Source organism: Antrostomus carolinensis, unplaced genomic scaffold (genome assembly GCF_000700745.2).
Source record: "Antrostomus carolinensis isolate BGI_N321 unplaced genomic scaffold, ASM70074v2 scaffold11719, whole genome shotgun sequence".
NCBI lineage: Eukaryota > Metazoa > Chordata > Aves > Caprimulgiformes > Caprimulgidae > Antrostomus > Antrostomus carolinensis.
Window position 1 is genome coordinate 254,983 of NW_010340759.1, and position 14,253 is coordinate 269,235.

The following is a 14,253-nucleotide window of genomic DNA, read 5'->3' on the forward strand; positions in this document are numbered from 1 at the left end:
GGGTTGTAGGATCTTTGTACATACAACTTCTAAAAATCATAAGACTCATAAAAATAGTTCTCCTCCTCCTAATAGGAAGAAAGTTAAACATCATCTTGATGTAAAAAGCTTATCTTATTTTCCTGTCTCATGCTCACACTTTGCTTACCTATTAATCCTCTTCCAAATTCCAGGCTTCACAAAGGTAGTGATATTTCTGGAGAAATCCCGAGGTTCTGGATTCGTATAGAGAGAAAATTAAACCACAGTTCCCCCACTGTCTCAAATTGCTTCCACCTGAACAGGAAAACTTTTTGTTAAGAGTTCTTCACAGCTCCTGAGCTAGATATCCCACACAACACTAAGAAAAAAAAAATATAGCAGATGTCCTCTATATTGAGAAACTCGTGATATAATAATCTCATGACATCGATCAGAATTCATTAACTGAAACTAGACCAATTCATCAAATTTTCTATAGTTTCTATTAAATAATGTTTTTGTCTCTATCTGTAATAGTACCTAAGCAAATGTGCTCATAAAATAGGGAACAGTTCATTTCTCCTCAATGCAACAAATCATGGGTCACAGACCATTTCCACAATGCTTTGAAAAACTCATTTGATTTCTAATATATTCATCAATTTAAGCAATGCTTGACCTGAGATGTTGTGAACATGCATTGAACAAAATAGTTAGTACTGCATGATACTGTGCCAGGAGCAATCCAAAACTCCTTAATTCTCCAGACAGTCCTTCAGTTTTTATAAAGATTTTGGGTCCTCATTTGAAAGGATGCTCCGAGTGACTGGTGTCTGAGTAGTGCAGCTGTTCTTACCAGAGGCTCACATCACATGTTGAAATAAGCTACTGTGCAATTACTTAATTATCTCTCTCTCCTAGCCTTTAAAAAAAAAAACCCACTGCAATTCAATTTGAAGCAAACCTAGTTAATCCAGTTTTACAGCTGAGAATTAAAACAGAGAGAAGTCAGAGATTCAAAGCTGCAGTTCTTGTGGCAATACCACCACTCGAAGAGGCACAGATACTAATGCCTTCAAACTATAAGTATCTGAGGAACAAAGAAGTGCAAAAAGCCCTTTTTGTGCAGCTTACCCTAGCTAGTATTTTAGAGTCTGCTGTTCAGAATTCTTAAGTCCCTTCCCCTGTCCTTGGATGCCACCCAAGCCCATGCCCAGCTACCTGACTCACCCACCTCTTGCTGTTCGCCTTTCCCTTCCTCCTGAGGCACAGAAGTGAGGTTTGTTCTGCCCGACTTCCCTTAACAATAACTCCCTCATTCCACCCATCCATCTTCCCACTTGCTTCTCTGCCATATCCACTCGACCATCCTTCATAATTCAGGGCTGAGGAGCTAAGGAATAAATGTTACAGCACACGCATCAAGGGAACTATAACTTTGAATTACCTGACCTGGGTGAGTTTAAATTCTCAGCCATAACATTGGATTAACCTAATTTCTTTTTATTGAATATTTTACCTTTAGAAGTCCTACAGCCCTTTCTCTCAGAGAAATATGAGAACTGAAGGTCAAATAAATTCTTTTATGGCTATATTTCTAATTTTCATAATCTAACCTCTTAGCATTGAGCATTAATATCTAGCAGTGGTAGGACAAAGCAGAATCGAGTCAGTATCCCACAGAAAAGATCACATTTCTATAGCACTTCAAAAATACCTCATAAAATAACACATAACTTTTAACATTGCTGTATATTGTGAATTGTTATAAATTTTTTAAAAACTCTCTAAACACCTTGCTTAAATAGAAATTATGAGAGACATAACATCAATAAGAATACAGTCTGTCCTTGTGCCTCCGCCTCAAAAGCACCAGATACAAAGATAGTAATGAACACCGTATTTTTATCATTACAAGGTTTACTAGATACATAAAAAGGCAAAAGAAAGAATTACACAGAATTGATTCACAAAAAAATTGCTAAGATAATTTTTATGAGCTCTTTCATGGTTCTAAAAGGGAAAGGGAAGCAAGGCCCATGAGACAATTCATCTTCTGCCTCCAGGCTGGTCATTTGAAGCTAACATTTACTATTTCCATGTCAAAAGCCTTCAGGTGACTGAGCTCCACTCTAACAAAGCCTACCACCTTCATGCCTCTGTGGGACAAATTCCTACAGGTACCCACACAGGTACACAAAGAGGTAGAATATCCAAAGTCAGTGAAAAGGTAAATTTATCTAGCTATGAAGAACTAGGGCAACACCAGATCAAGGTTAGATTTAGACTAGACATGAGGAAGAAATTTTTACGGTGAGGGTGGTGAAACACTGGCCCAGGTTGCCCAGAGAGGTGGTAGATGCCCCATCCCTGGAAACATTCAAAGGTCAGGCTGGATGGGGCTCTAGGCAACGTGATGTCTAGTTGAAGATGTCCCTGCTCACTGCACGGGGTTGGACTAGATGACCTTTAAAGTTCCGTTCCAACACAAACCATTCTATGATTCTATAAGAGCAAAAGATCTCGCTACAGAGGATCCAATGGAGGGAAGGGCAGACCATGCTTCCAAACATCTGCAGTGCCCACAGCCAGTGATCAGACTCAGTCATCTCCGATCCAGAGATTCCTTTAACAGATGCAAAACGAAAATTCAGAAACGAAGGGAACTCTTAGGCTTTAAAAAGTCATTTTGTAGCAGGATGAGAACTCAAGTGAGAACTCAAGAACTCTGCTACTTTATTCATTGAGTTTAAAAAGTGAGTAGTAAACCTATGACCAAATCGGGCACAGGAAGGAAGCTAATGTCAAACAAAGAAAACTAAGCAAAAGAAAGCAGCATGCAGTTGTCTGGGAGCCCAAGCCAGAAAACATGCATTCCTCCTGTCTGAGAAATCAGCAAATCTCACTTGAGAAACAGTAATATTTGATGGTTTAGTTTAAAGATACTTCCTCCTTCCAAATGGTCTTCGTGCAATGCTTTGAAACTACTACAGACAGCCTCTTCTCCAAACATACTGATTTCAGCCCTCCTTATTCATTCTTTATAGAGAGATTCTGCAATTGTAATAGCAGATGATGTTAGCAGGCCACATGGAACAGCCTGTTTCAAAGGAAAATGGCTTGTACTCACTTTGTTCTGGAAGACAATTTCCATTTGCTTAATATAGTCATGATATTTTACTGAGGTAATTATACTCTTAGCTATCAGTAACAATTAAACTCTTAGACTGAGGTTGCTTATTAAAGGTCTCAAAATAAATAACACATTCCAAACACAATATTTTAAAATGTCAAGCATGCAAATAAGATCTTGTAATGACTATAACGAAGCATCAAGTATAAATCAGCACCAAGTTAGTCAAATCTCTGCCAAAATTACCGTTAGAGTATTGTGGGATTCTGATCAGAATGACACAGAAAGGGCAGCAGATGAAACCATTAAATGTTACGACAGGTTCATGAGAAAGGCAGGGTGAAGCCACAATACTGCTGTGTTTCTACAGTTGTAGAGCTGAGTGACTTGTGTAACACTGTCAAGACTACAGTGAGGCTGATAAAACTTCTGTTTGTTCTTTTGTATTTTCTGTAGCAACTTCCATGTAAACTAGAGTCAGACCATTCTGTTACAGCTAAATAAAAAACAGAAGCAGACAAATGATGGAGGGTACAGACAAAGGAAAAAAGCACTCTCAAACTCTGAGGTCCAGAGAGATCTGAAATCAGGTCAATAGATGTTAGAAAGTTGTTACACATGGAAAGGGAGAGCACGGTTTAAAGGTCCTTACAATGCAGACAGCAAGATGATTAAGAAAGGTGAAGTAGACCAGTGACAAACATCAAAAACAAAAAACAGGCAGGAAAAGTGTTGTCAGAATAAATATTTGCAGAATCTCCTTGTGGAACAACCATTGCAGGCAAAGAGCAGTAAAGCAAATTACCTTCAGCACCGCTACGTTTAGGAGGCAGCTGCCCAAGCTCCAGAAGGTGGCTAAGTGGATCAGGACTAAAAAATGACACAGTAAGTAACTGGAAAAAGTTACTCAAAAAAATCACAACAAATTTGGGTTATATGGGGGGAAAAAAAAACCCTAGTGTTAAAAGAAATCCTCACAGAACTCTCTCCCTGAAGCACTTCCACCTCACAAGACACAAGGCTGTTAGAGACCAACAAAAGCAAACACAAAACGCGGTATTTCCTCAACCCCAACAGAAAATGTCTAAAACAAGAGTCATCAAACACCCAAATCCCACTTTCTCCTCACAAAACTTAGCACGTTTTATCCAGTAACACAGACACTCCTGTGTAAACCACAAAACAGAGCCCAACAACCACCCTGCATCAGACGGAACTTGGGATCAATATAACACCAGCTAACGGGGGGAAGAGGGGAGATTTTCCATAAAAGCAACTACCTCATCTCTGACCTGCTAGTCCTCATCCTTTAAAAAAGACACCCTACAAGAGGAGTCTGGGAATTAAAATTCATTATGTTACTAGATACAAAAAATTACAGTTCAGTAGAGACCTGTTCAAACCCCTCACACTCCACAGGCAGCAATTACCTCTTCTCTGTCCCACAGCAGTTAATGATCTTCTCTCTTCCCTCGCTATCATCCCCCTCCGCCCATAACTACCAATCACCTTTGCTGTGAAATTATTTAACTGATTAATATAATGAAGTGAAATTAAAGGGAACTATACTCAATCTGAAAGGTTGTTGAGTCTCTTGCAGAGTGGTTTGTCCCCCCTCTTCTCAAGCCTTCAGGATGATCTAGTAAGTATTACCTCACCTGACAAAACATGCCTTGCTGAATCACAGAGGAGGGAGCAGCGGAATCACTTTAAAATCTGTTTTTTTGCAGGTAGAAAAAGGAAGATAACTTCTACATGTTTATAAAAATCTATGAGGAGGATACAGTGTGAGCAGAGGGAAAGGGTTGGCAAGGATCAGGCAGAGAGCAGTGAACAATTGCGCGTAGGGTTGCAGCACAGCTGGTGATGCATCAGTCATGGTGCTGCTTAAATGATATACATGGAGTCATGAAATGGACTGAAGGAAGGAAGGAAGGAAGGAAGGAAGGAAGGAAGGAAGGAAGGAAGGAAGGAAGGAAGGAGCATCGTATCCTAATAAGCAGGGGGAAGCCTTTGATTCTACTTATAACAGAGAGGAGCAGCTCAGTTCTACCCCAAAGCTGTCCATGCCACTTGGATGCAGAGCACAGGGTATGACTCCCAAAAGAGAGTCTGTTGCAAGGCATCTGTTTGTCAGAGTGGCTGTTTTTATTGCTAGCGAGTGCAACATCAAGTGAAATATTTAAAGCTAATTTTTTGCATATCCCAGGAAAAGCGTGAATTCACCTTCCTCACTGAACCCTCAGAACATTAAAATCCTTCCTCATGCTTTAAAATCATCTACCTCCTAAGAAAAAACATAATGCAGGAGCCAATATGACAGAGAAACCATCAGCATTATTTAAAATCTTTACTGATTACAAAACAAAGCAGATGGCATATCAAGTCATGAACTCTGCATCTGCCATGCTTAATGAACAGTTTAATTACCTACTCCCATTTCTGATGCATCTCTGCCATTCTCAGCTCCGGGAGTCACTTACTTCGCACTGACTCTCGCAAAGATATCTCCAGGAACATGTGGTATGAACAGTCAGCTGGAGTTGGTTAATCAATACATGTTTAATCTCCAACTTTTATGGTGATGGCCTAAATTATGTCTCAATAGAAACAGATTTCCTATTAAATCACATGATCTGGTTGAAAGCTCAGAAAACAAAATGGCATTTTTCAGCCTCTTCTCCAGGCAGCAGAGTACCCAAAGGCAGACAAATGCACAGACGGGAAATCAACACAGGAAAACAACAATATCCAGTACAATCAGATTAATTCATTTGCTGCGTTATGCCTTATACGAGAGGAAGGGATGCAATTAGGACAGTGTACGTTTATGAAGTCTACAATTTGAGAAGCAAATTGGACTCATTTGGGATAAGTTACCAGAAGTAACTGAAATTTGGCTTCACATTTTGAGTTGCTGTGTATGCAAATAGGCAAGAGCTTCTCACGAAGGATCACACACTGGCTGCAAGCAAGCAGGGCGTTCGTTCTCTGCTCAAATCCTCTGCACGTGCTATCGGCTGTTCCTACTCGGCAGCTTCGAGCAGTTATGTCCACCAGCTCAAAAGAAATAACTGTTTTAAAGAGTCACTGAATTGCATGCGTGCAGGAGAAAAGGCTGGCAGGTCTGAACCGAAACAGCAGCTAAATAACAAAGATAGCTGAGGGCTGATCACAAAGCAGGTAAAATCACATGAGGAGAGGTGGAAGTGAAAACCCTATGAAGATCCTTTCAAGCCAAGTTTTGGCCCTCCACCTCAGAAGGCTTTGGGAACCCTTCAGTGTGCCTTTATTGCTTTTCTCCAACCTCACTTCTTCTGTACAAGGTCAATTTCTGCCTCCTGAAACAAATAGACTAGAGCTTTGTTTCCATTAAAAACTGCCTCAATCAGCTGCTTACACTCAGATAAGGATTTTCAGAAAGGGATTTTCTACATGTCATATGAAATTTCCCAAGAGATTCAAATTTTAGCCATTCAGTAGCAGAATTGACTGTTTTTAATAAGCCTAGTTCATAAACAAAGACCAGGAGTTGTGTGCAAAGCTCTCAGAAAAAAGAAACTCTCACAAGCTTAAGGACAACGCAAAAGTCAAATACAAAACTGTGTAGGTAAACATGGCACTCAAAGCCAATACAGCAGTAAATCAAACAGGAAAATGGACTAGGTCTTTCCCCAGCATTTCAGATATCTCCCACTACTGCTGTATCAGAACTACCTCAGGTAATAAAGCAAAGATTAAAGATTTCCCTAAAACTCTGAGCAAAGCCACAGCAAAACGACAGCACAACAGACAGCAAATCCAGCCAAGTGCATTTCTAGCAAAGCAAGTGAATATATCCCTTCAAACATCAATTTCCTTTTCATCACCTTAAGTGAACAGAGACACACTCCAGGTGATATCTTCAAGTCATCAATGTCTGAAAAACATTGTCCAGATGTTTTTCAGACATTGATGTCCAGATCTAACCTCATATTTCACTGAAAACATGCAGATCAGAAAACTTAAGTACTGCCCTGATTTACAGGGACATATGGGATAAAGTGATCAACTAACGAACATGTTGTAAAGAGTGGTTTGTCAACAGGAATAACTGGGACAACTGCCATGGCAGCCCACTGTCAGAGGTTGAATTCCTTAGGCTGGACTATTGCTCCAGTATGTTAAAGACTAGAGAATGCTGTTCTTCAAGTCTGCTAGTGAAGAGAGATTTGTAGTGACTCACCAAAATATCCTAAACTGACAATTGTGCCAACTCCAAACAGTAAACCAACTGGAAAGGCTCAAGTAAGGTTAAGAAAGCCCAAAAGAAGTAAACGAGGCAAGGAAGCAAGCAATGTAGGGAGAAGTTAAATGCACTGAAATGGAAATATGAAAGCAACCAAGACAGAGACTGTGGCAAGTAGTAGATGAACAAGACTGAGCAAGTGAGACAGGCAATCTGTGAAAGCCAAAAAGTATTGCTTGAATCTTGAGGAAAAAAAATTCAATAGCCATAAAAGTAAGCTGAGAAGGAATCAAATTGGCAAAGCAAGTACCTTCTGAAGAGAGTATATTTACTACTAAAATATTAAGTACTGCTGTTATCAAATGAAGAACAGCTCATTGTTTTCTATTGATCTTTTAAAATACATTCAAGACTTGAGTCTGCCAGGTTACAATTTGAGCCCAAAGAAAGGATGGCTGTTACTGCATTAAACTTGCACTGTTAAACAATCTGATGCCTTTCAATCCTTTATTTGTTCAGCATACAGGAACAGATTCACTGCCCTACTAGAGGGTCAAATATACACAAATGCAAAAAATCACACTATCAAAAGCAATAGCAATTCAATCATATATATAATAGTCTCCCTCAAATTAGATTTTCACAGTCCTATTTAACAAGACAAAGATTTAACAGAGAGAGCTCATCTTTTTCCATTCTCAAATTACATAGAAGCACATTGTACTACTGATGCCACTAATTAGATGATTAAATACCATTCTAGGTGATATGCTTTCAATGTAAAATAATTATTTTTAACAGGCAATATATTTGCTCAATCTCATTTTAAATCACAATATCATACTTTTTTAATTAAATGAAATTCCTTCTTCTGATTTTGCATGAAAAGAGCAACCAGAAGGAGAAAGAGTGCCAAGGATAGATTGCCCAAGTACCATAATGCACATAACTTCTTCACAAAGGACCCCTGGCATTCTCTGGTTGGAATATCAATTTTCAGAGAACAGCAAAGTCTTTATTCCTTTAAAAAGGGTCAGTTGAGGAATCATTCAGCACACTGAAAACTTCCACTGTCAAAACAGAAGTTTATTTGCCACGGTCTGATGAAGGACATTTCCAACTTTTCCTCTATTCCTCTTCAGGGAGAGGATAAGCGGGGTGGCAAACAAAGCAAGGGTGCTATCTTTCTATATAAATTAGGGTACAATCCATTACATGACAAAGTACTGTTGTCTTTTTGTCTAGCACTTAAAGAAAAGTAATGATATTTTGTGTTCTATGACAAAACATGTTTCTGCTGAGTACTGGAAATAAAGTTAACAAAGGGAATATTTTAGAAATCATCTGAGAAACTTCCTTCAGGGCTGAGCAGTGCAGTGCAATGCTAGATAGCCGAGAAGGTTGCCAAGGAAGGATTTTTATCAGGTTCAGTATCCACCTGTGTCGTATCCAGCCATGCCAGTACCAAACTAGAACAGGACAGAGGGCTGTCTGCTGCTGAGGGTATTAGAAAGACTGAGAAGAGATGCCTTTTCTGTTTTCTTTTGGTCCATCCACCCTGACTACAGCACCTGCCTCAGTGTGAAGCTGAAGGAACTGCTGTCATTTTTCACTTCTCACTTGTGTGACTCTCTGTAGCATCAAATTCTGCAGCCAGAAGATCTGATAGATCTTGTTGAGTGGTTGCTTGATGCCCTGCTTACCGCACCATAAATCACAGCTTCTTTGACTCAATGACTTACACCAAATTAGGTGCAGCACAATTAAAACCAATCAAAATGCTTTAGTTGACACTGACAATTAAAGCCTAAAGCACAAGCAACAGAAGAGCTCCTTTCTCTCTTGCTCAGACACTCCCATACCAGCATCTTTCCTCCCTGCACACACTGATGTGCCTGGCTCCCTCTCACATGCTCCAACTGCTTGAGTCTGACCTTATGCACACACATAAGCTTACTTACGTGAGCAGCTTGATAACATCAGGGAGATTGCTCAGATGAGTGAAGTTTTATAAGGAGCACTGTTGGAAAGTGAAGTAACTATCATTCTGACTATAGAGAATTATTATTCCCTTTGGGAAAAGCGTGCTCTCAGAATTTAATATAAAGTTTTCAATGCTCTACAGACTTCAAAATTATTGTACAGGATTTCATCAGAAGAGCATACCTGATATAGGATAATGCAGACTTCTTTGATATATCCTATAGAAAGAATCTTAAAACGTATTTTCAATTTACTGGTCTAGTGCCTACCATTACACTCAAACAGACTTTCAGCATAACAGGAAGGTGAATCTCCTACTCTCTGTAAATTGTTTTTCCAGGGGAACAGTTGACAAGGTGCTGTCATTTCGTTCTCTTTAGGAAAGGAGGAGATGCAGCCAAAGCCATTATAAATTCCCTTCAGTGGCTCAAAACACTCCAGCGACAACATGATTCAATTTTCTGCCCTCGAACAAAAGCCAAGCCTGAGACAAAGTCACGTAGCGCCAACACAGCATGAGCCCAGATGGGGGGAACTATAGCAAACCCTTAGGATGTACTAGTACTTTTGTTCTAACGCAGCCCTGAAGACAAGTTTCATGTCTCTCATAGCACCCACTATGCAAAGACCCCATCACAACTTTGTAGTACCTGTTACAGAGGTGAACAAAGAAGAAATAGCAAGGACTACACCTGGAGGAAAGAAATAAGGATGCAGGGTTTCCCAAACATTATGTAGAAACTCACCTTGGTGAGTAGCAGCACACGTTTCTGCAGCCGCCTGACCAGCGCTTCATGCTGCTCACGTTTCTTCTTCTCATCCAAGAGCTGGCTCTGAACCCGTAGTATTTCTTCCTGTAGCTGCTGGCGGGCCTTCTCCAGTATTCGGGCACTGAGAAAGATAATACAGACCTGTGAAATCTTGACCACTGCCTCTTAGTCAGACAGATCAGAAAAACCTGAGAGGAGAAGCACCACCATGACAACAGGACACTGGGGTTGGTGCCATTTCATCAAACCAAGTAGCTGCAGTCTCATTATCAGCCGTTCTCAGAAAAAGACAGGAGAGAAGCATCCCAGTGACAGCCGCCTTGTTCAGCACAAGACAATTACAATCATGGAAGCTCACACATACAAAGCATTTCAATAATTGCATATCTATTTCAAAATCAACCAGTTTGCCTTTGAGAAGATGCCCTGTTTTCAGCAAACGATGCACAGTCTTGGGCTCTACTCTATCTTTTAATCTTTTTATAACAAAGTGTAACTAAAACTGAGGTTTAATCTGATCTGCTTTGACAGACAGATAATACTCAGCAAGTAATTACAGCCACCACCTGCACATTGCTCTTGCCAGCAACATGTATTGGAAGAGAAACATCTTCTGAGGCCAGGTGATTAGCACTTTTGCAATGTGGACATGATTCTCAATCAAGCCAGAATAGCTTAGTCCCTCTTCTCAGCTCTCTTTGCAGCATGACATGGCAATGCACAATTATCCATGTATGCCTGGAGATGTTCTTCATGTATGTCCTTCAGGCACTCAGTCTGCTGCTGGGACACTAATGGACAGCTGTTCCAATGCACTCATCAAGCAGATCATCACAGATCAAGTATGATTGCAAAGTACTTGATCAATACCAAAATGAGAGTGAAATAATTCTTGTGATTGTGAAGAGTTGGTTCATAATTTCAGTATGACAAGTTTATCCAAGACTGCACTAACTTTAGGTATGTAAAGAGTGAGCAGGGCATGAAAGAAAGTACTGCACACAAGTCAGAAACCCTCAAGCAAGCTAGAAAGATCAAAATCAACATCTCTAGCTTACTCAGGAGCAGAAGAGTTAGAGTTCGTTCAACAATATTCTTTTATTATGCATAGGGTAAATATAAGTTGAAAAACCTCATAAACTGTGTTATAACAAATTAAATCACACTGTAGAAACCTTATTGCAAATATTATTTGCTCTATCAAAGAAACTCAGGTCCTGATTAGAGTCAGAATAGAAGAAAAAATGCAAACATAAGATTAAATCATAGAATCATACACAATACTACAAACCAGCCAGAATCTCACATTTGATTATTGCAAAACATTTTGATAGGACAATGGAGAAATCTTTTTTTCCCAATCTCTCAATATTGTGACCTATTTCTACAAATGCTGAGTAGATTGGCAGATTATGATTGAGTTGACATTCACAAAGAAAAATGAGATATGTGTTAGGTTTCCTTATTGAAATAATGAAAAATATTTGAGATTCACATCTCATGGAGAGCACAGACTTTCAGCCACGTACACATCTCTCAACCAGGTTGGATAATGACTGGTTTAAAACATGAGAAAAGTTAAGCAAAGAAAGACAAATGGGCAATTGCCTCAGCCATGGTATGGTGTTTGGAAAGAACATCATCATCTGTTTATATTTCAGCCTCAGATCAAATGTGATGTCAATGTACATAAAATTTAAATGCCAGAGATGTCCTATGAAAGCAGAGACAATACTTAAGCTCTCTGAACTGACCCTGTCACCATAGGTTTCCTTGCTATAGGAAGCATGAAATTCAGCTTCCTTACAACTCTCCACACCATGTAAAGCAAATGATTGAGATAATTTCTTCCTCTCTTGGGACAGATTGATACTTCTTCTAGAAACCGCACCAAATACAACATAAACTGTCTCTATAAGGAAAAATCCAAACAGAAAGTTATATTCCTTATTGACACAAAACAGGATTCGTAAGTAGGTGCCCAGCAGCAAATGCCATTGAAGTTCCATGTGGGCACTCTCCTTCCACACTCATGACACCTACGGCTTTTCAAAAGTAATTGCTCACTCAAAATGAGCATTAACAAAATAAAATAAAATAGGCCAAAAGTTCTCCATTCAACATAAGCTTGGAGAACTGGCATTTTTTAAAATCTTTGCAAGTTCAAAGTAAACCTTTTAAGCCTTAAAGGAAAAAAGTCATTTCTCTTTATCAGCCTATTAATGTTCCTTGTTTCACATCCCAGTGAATGAGACGCCAACATCTTTCTGTTCTGAGCTGTTGAGATTCTTCATATTTTGCACTTCCCTTCTGTAATCCACTTTAATGCAATCTTAACGATAAAACTTCATTTTCCAGAATGTTCTTTGAAAGACCGAGAACAATGACAGCAGAGAGTGAATACTGAAGCTATAAGATACATTTTAATAATCTCCTTCAAAAAATTACAAAAGCAGCTGACAGTTTTTTTCTCTCCCCAATGATCCATAAAACATTATTTTAATCATTCCATCCTTTCCGTAGCCAAGTTACTACCTCAGAGATACTAAAAAAATAACAGGGAAAGCAAATAGGATGCCAGAACCAGTCTGTATATCAACTTGAGAGGAAAACAAGAGGTCCACAGTGGCAGAGAGACAATTAGAAGAACAACACTGTCTGGTCATGTTGTAATTCATGAAAGGATGAGACAGTTGAACATACCAGGACCAACTGTCAGAAACGAGGAGCACATCAAAGAGAAAGCACCAAAAACCAAAGAGTGTGTGGATGAGCAGAACACTGAAGATACACAGAGGGAAAGCACAGTGACAGTGCTATTGTACATAAACAAGAGAAAAGAAACACACTGCAACTATCAACATCTTCATGACAGAGTCCAAAGTACAAAGGTTAGCACACAAGCTAATGAGGCAAAAAGGAGCAAGGGAAATTGTTTTGTAGCAAGACATCTGGATGAAGAAAAGCACACCCATCCCTGAGGCTTGACAACCTGCAGCCTTTTCAATGTATCTACACGTTTATAGACAGTACACACAAAGACATAAACCACACTAGAAACTGACAGAAAGCTTGAACAAAAATGTGATTTTTTCATTCCCATTCTTCTCCCTCAGGTTTTATAAGCCCATGTGAAGACATAAGTAGCAACAGGGTAACTCCAGTAGGTCTTCATACTCTCCAGTGGGCAGCAGCAGAACATCTCTGCCTGCATCCTCCCTCAAAGCTCCTCCCTATCTCAATTTCTGCCACAGACTTCTTTCCCCCCAGCCTCTGCCTAACCTGCCTCGACAGGAACCACCATCATCTGGGATGGGAATTAAAAAGGAAAAACAGAAGGGAGAAGATGATGACAAAAATCACCGACTTAAAAAGGACAGGACACAGGAAAGAAAAAGGGAGGCTTGGCAAAACAGAAAAATTTCCATCTTATGTTATAAATGAAAAAAAAAAATGGACCCATTATAAAAAGCCCCTGAAAAGATGATTGGGAGATCTGAGAACATCGCTGCAGAACGGATCTGCTGAAACCAATAAATTCAAGGCAGGTAAACTAGAAAAAACAAATATCAGGAAGGAGGAGATGATTTTAGTGGTACAAGTATTTCAGCTCACAAGTCAAAGGTTTGGGTGCTAACTTTTATTAAAATAAGATTGTTTGGCATCTTATTCTCTCTCCTTTCTTCTTCACGTATAGAACTGCAAATCCACTGAGGCAGCAGCACCCGTCCCTGCTCCCAGACACTGCGCTGCCACCGCAACTTGCACAAGTGGGAACTGTGGAAGCCAACATTTCCATGCTATCTGCTATTTAGCTACTAAACTTAGAAGGAGCAATGGTACAAAACATGAACATCTTTAGTGGAAGTCATCACATGGGCTGTATTTTATTTAAAGTTTTAACTGTGCCATATAGAGAGCCATGTGAAGTACTGCTACAGAAAATACTACACAAAATAGTCTACAAGAGTCAGTAGGAAAACAAGTTTTCTTCTTGCTGCTTATTTCTCCCAAGTCTTCAGCAAACATTTGCAAAATTTCTCTTGGCTCATATTTTCTATTTTCTCAAAGATCTTTTATATAACTCACCATCATTAGGCTTCTCAGAATCACAGAATGTGGGGTTGGAAGGGACCTCAGGAGATCTCCCAGTCCAACCCCCCTGCCAAAGCAGGTTC

At 39.6% G+C, this 14,253-nt stretch overlaps 1 protein-coding gene across 1 annotated transcript in view; it reads right to left on the reverse strand.

Annotated features, from left to right (window-relative positions):
* Window positions 1–14,253, reverse strand: part of LOC104531400 (mitotic arrest deficient 1 like 1) — a 317,456-nt gene that overhangs the window by 246,197 nt on the left and 57,006 nt on the right. Inside the window, exon 2 of the mRNA XM_029087049.1 lies at window positions 10,052–10,196. Within this exon, the coding sequence (XP_028942882.1) occupies window positions 10,052–10,196 (145 nt within the window). The remainder of the gene's footprint in view (window positions 1–10,051; window positions 10,197–14,253) is intronic.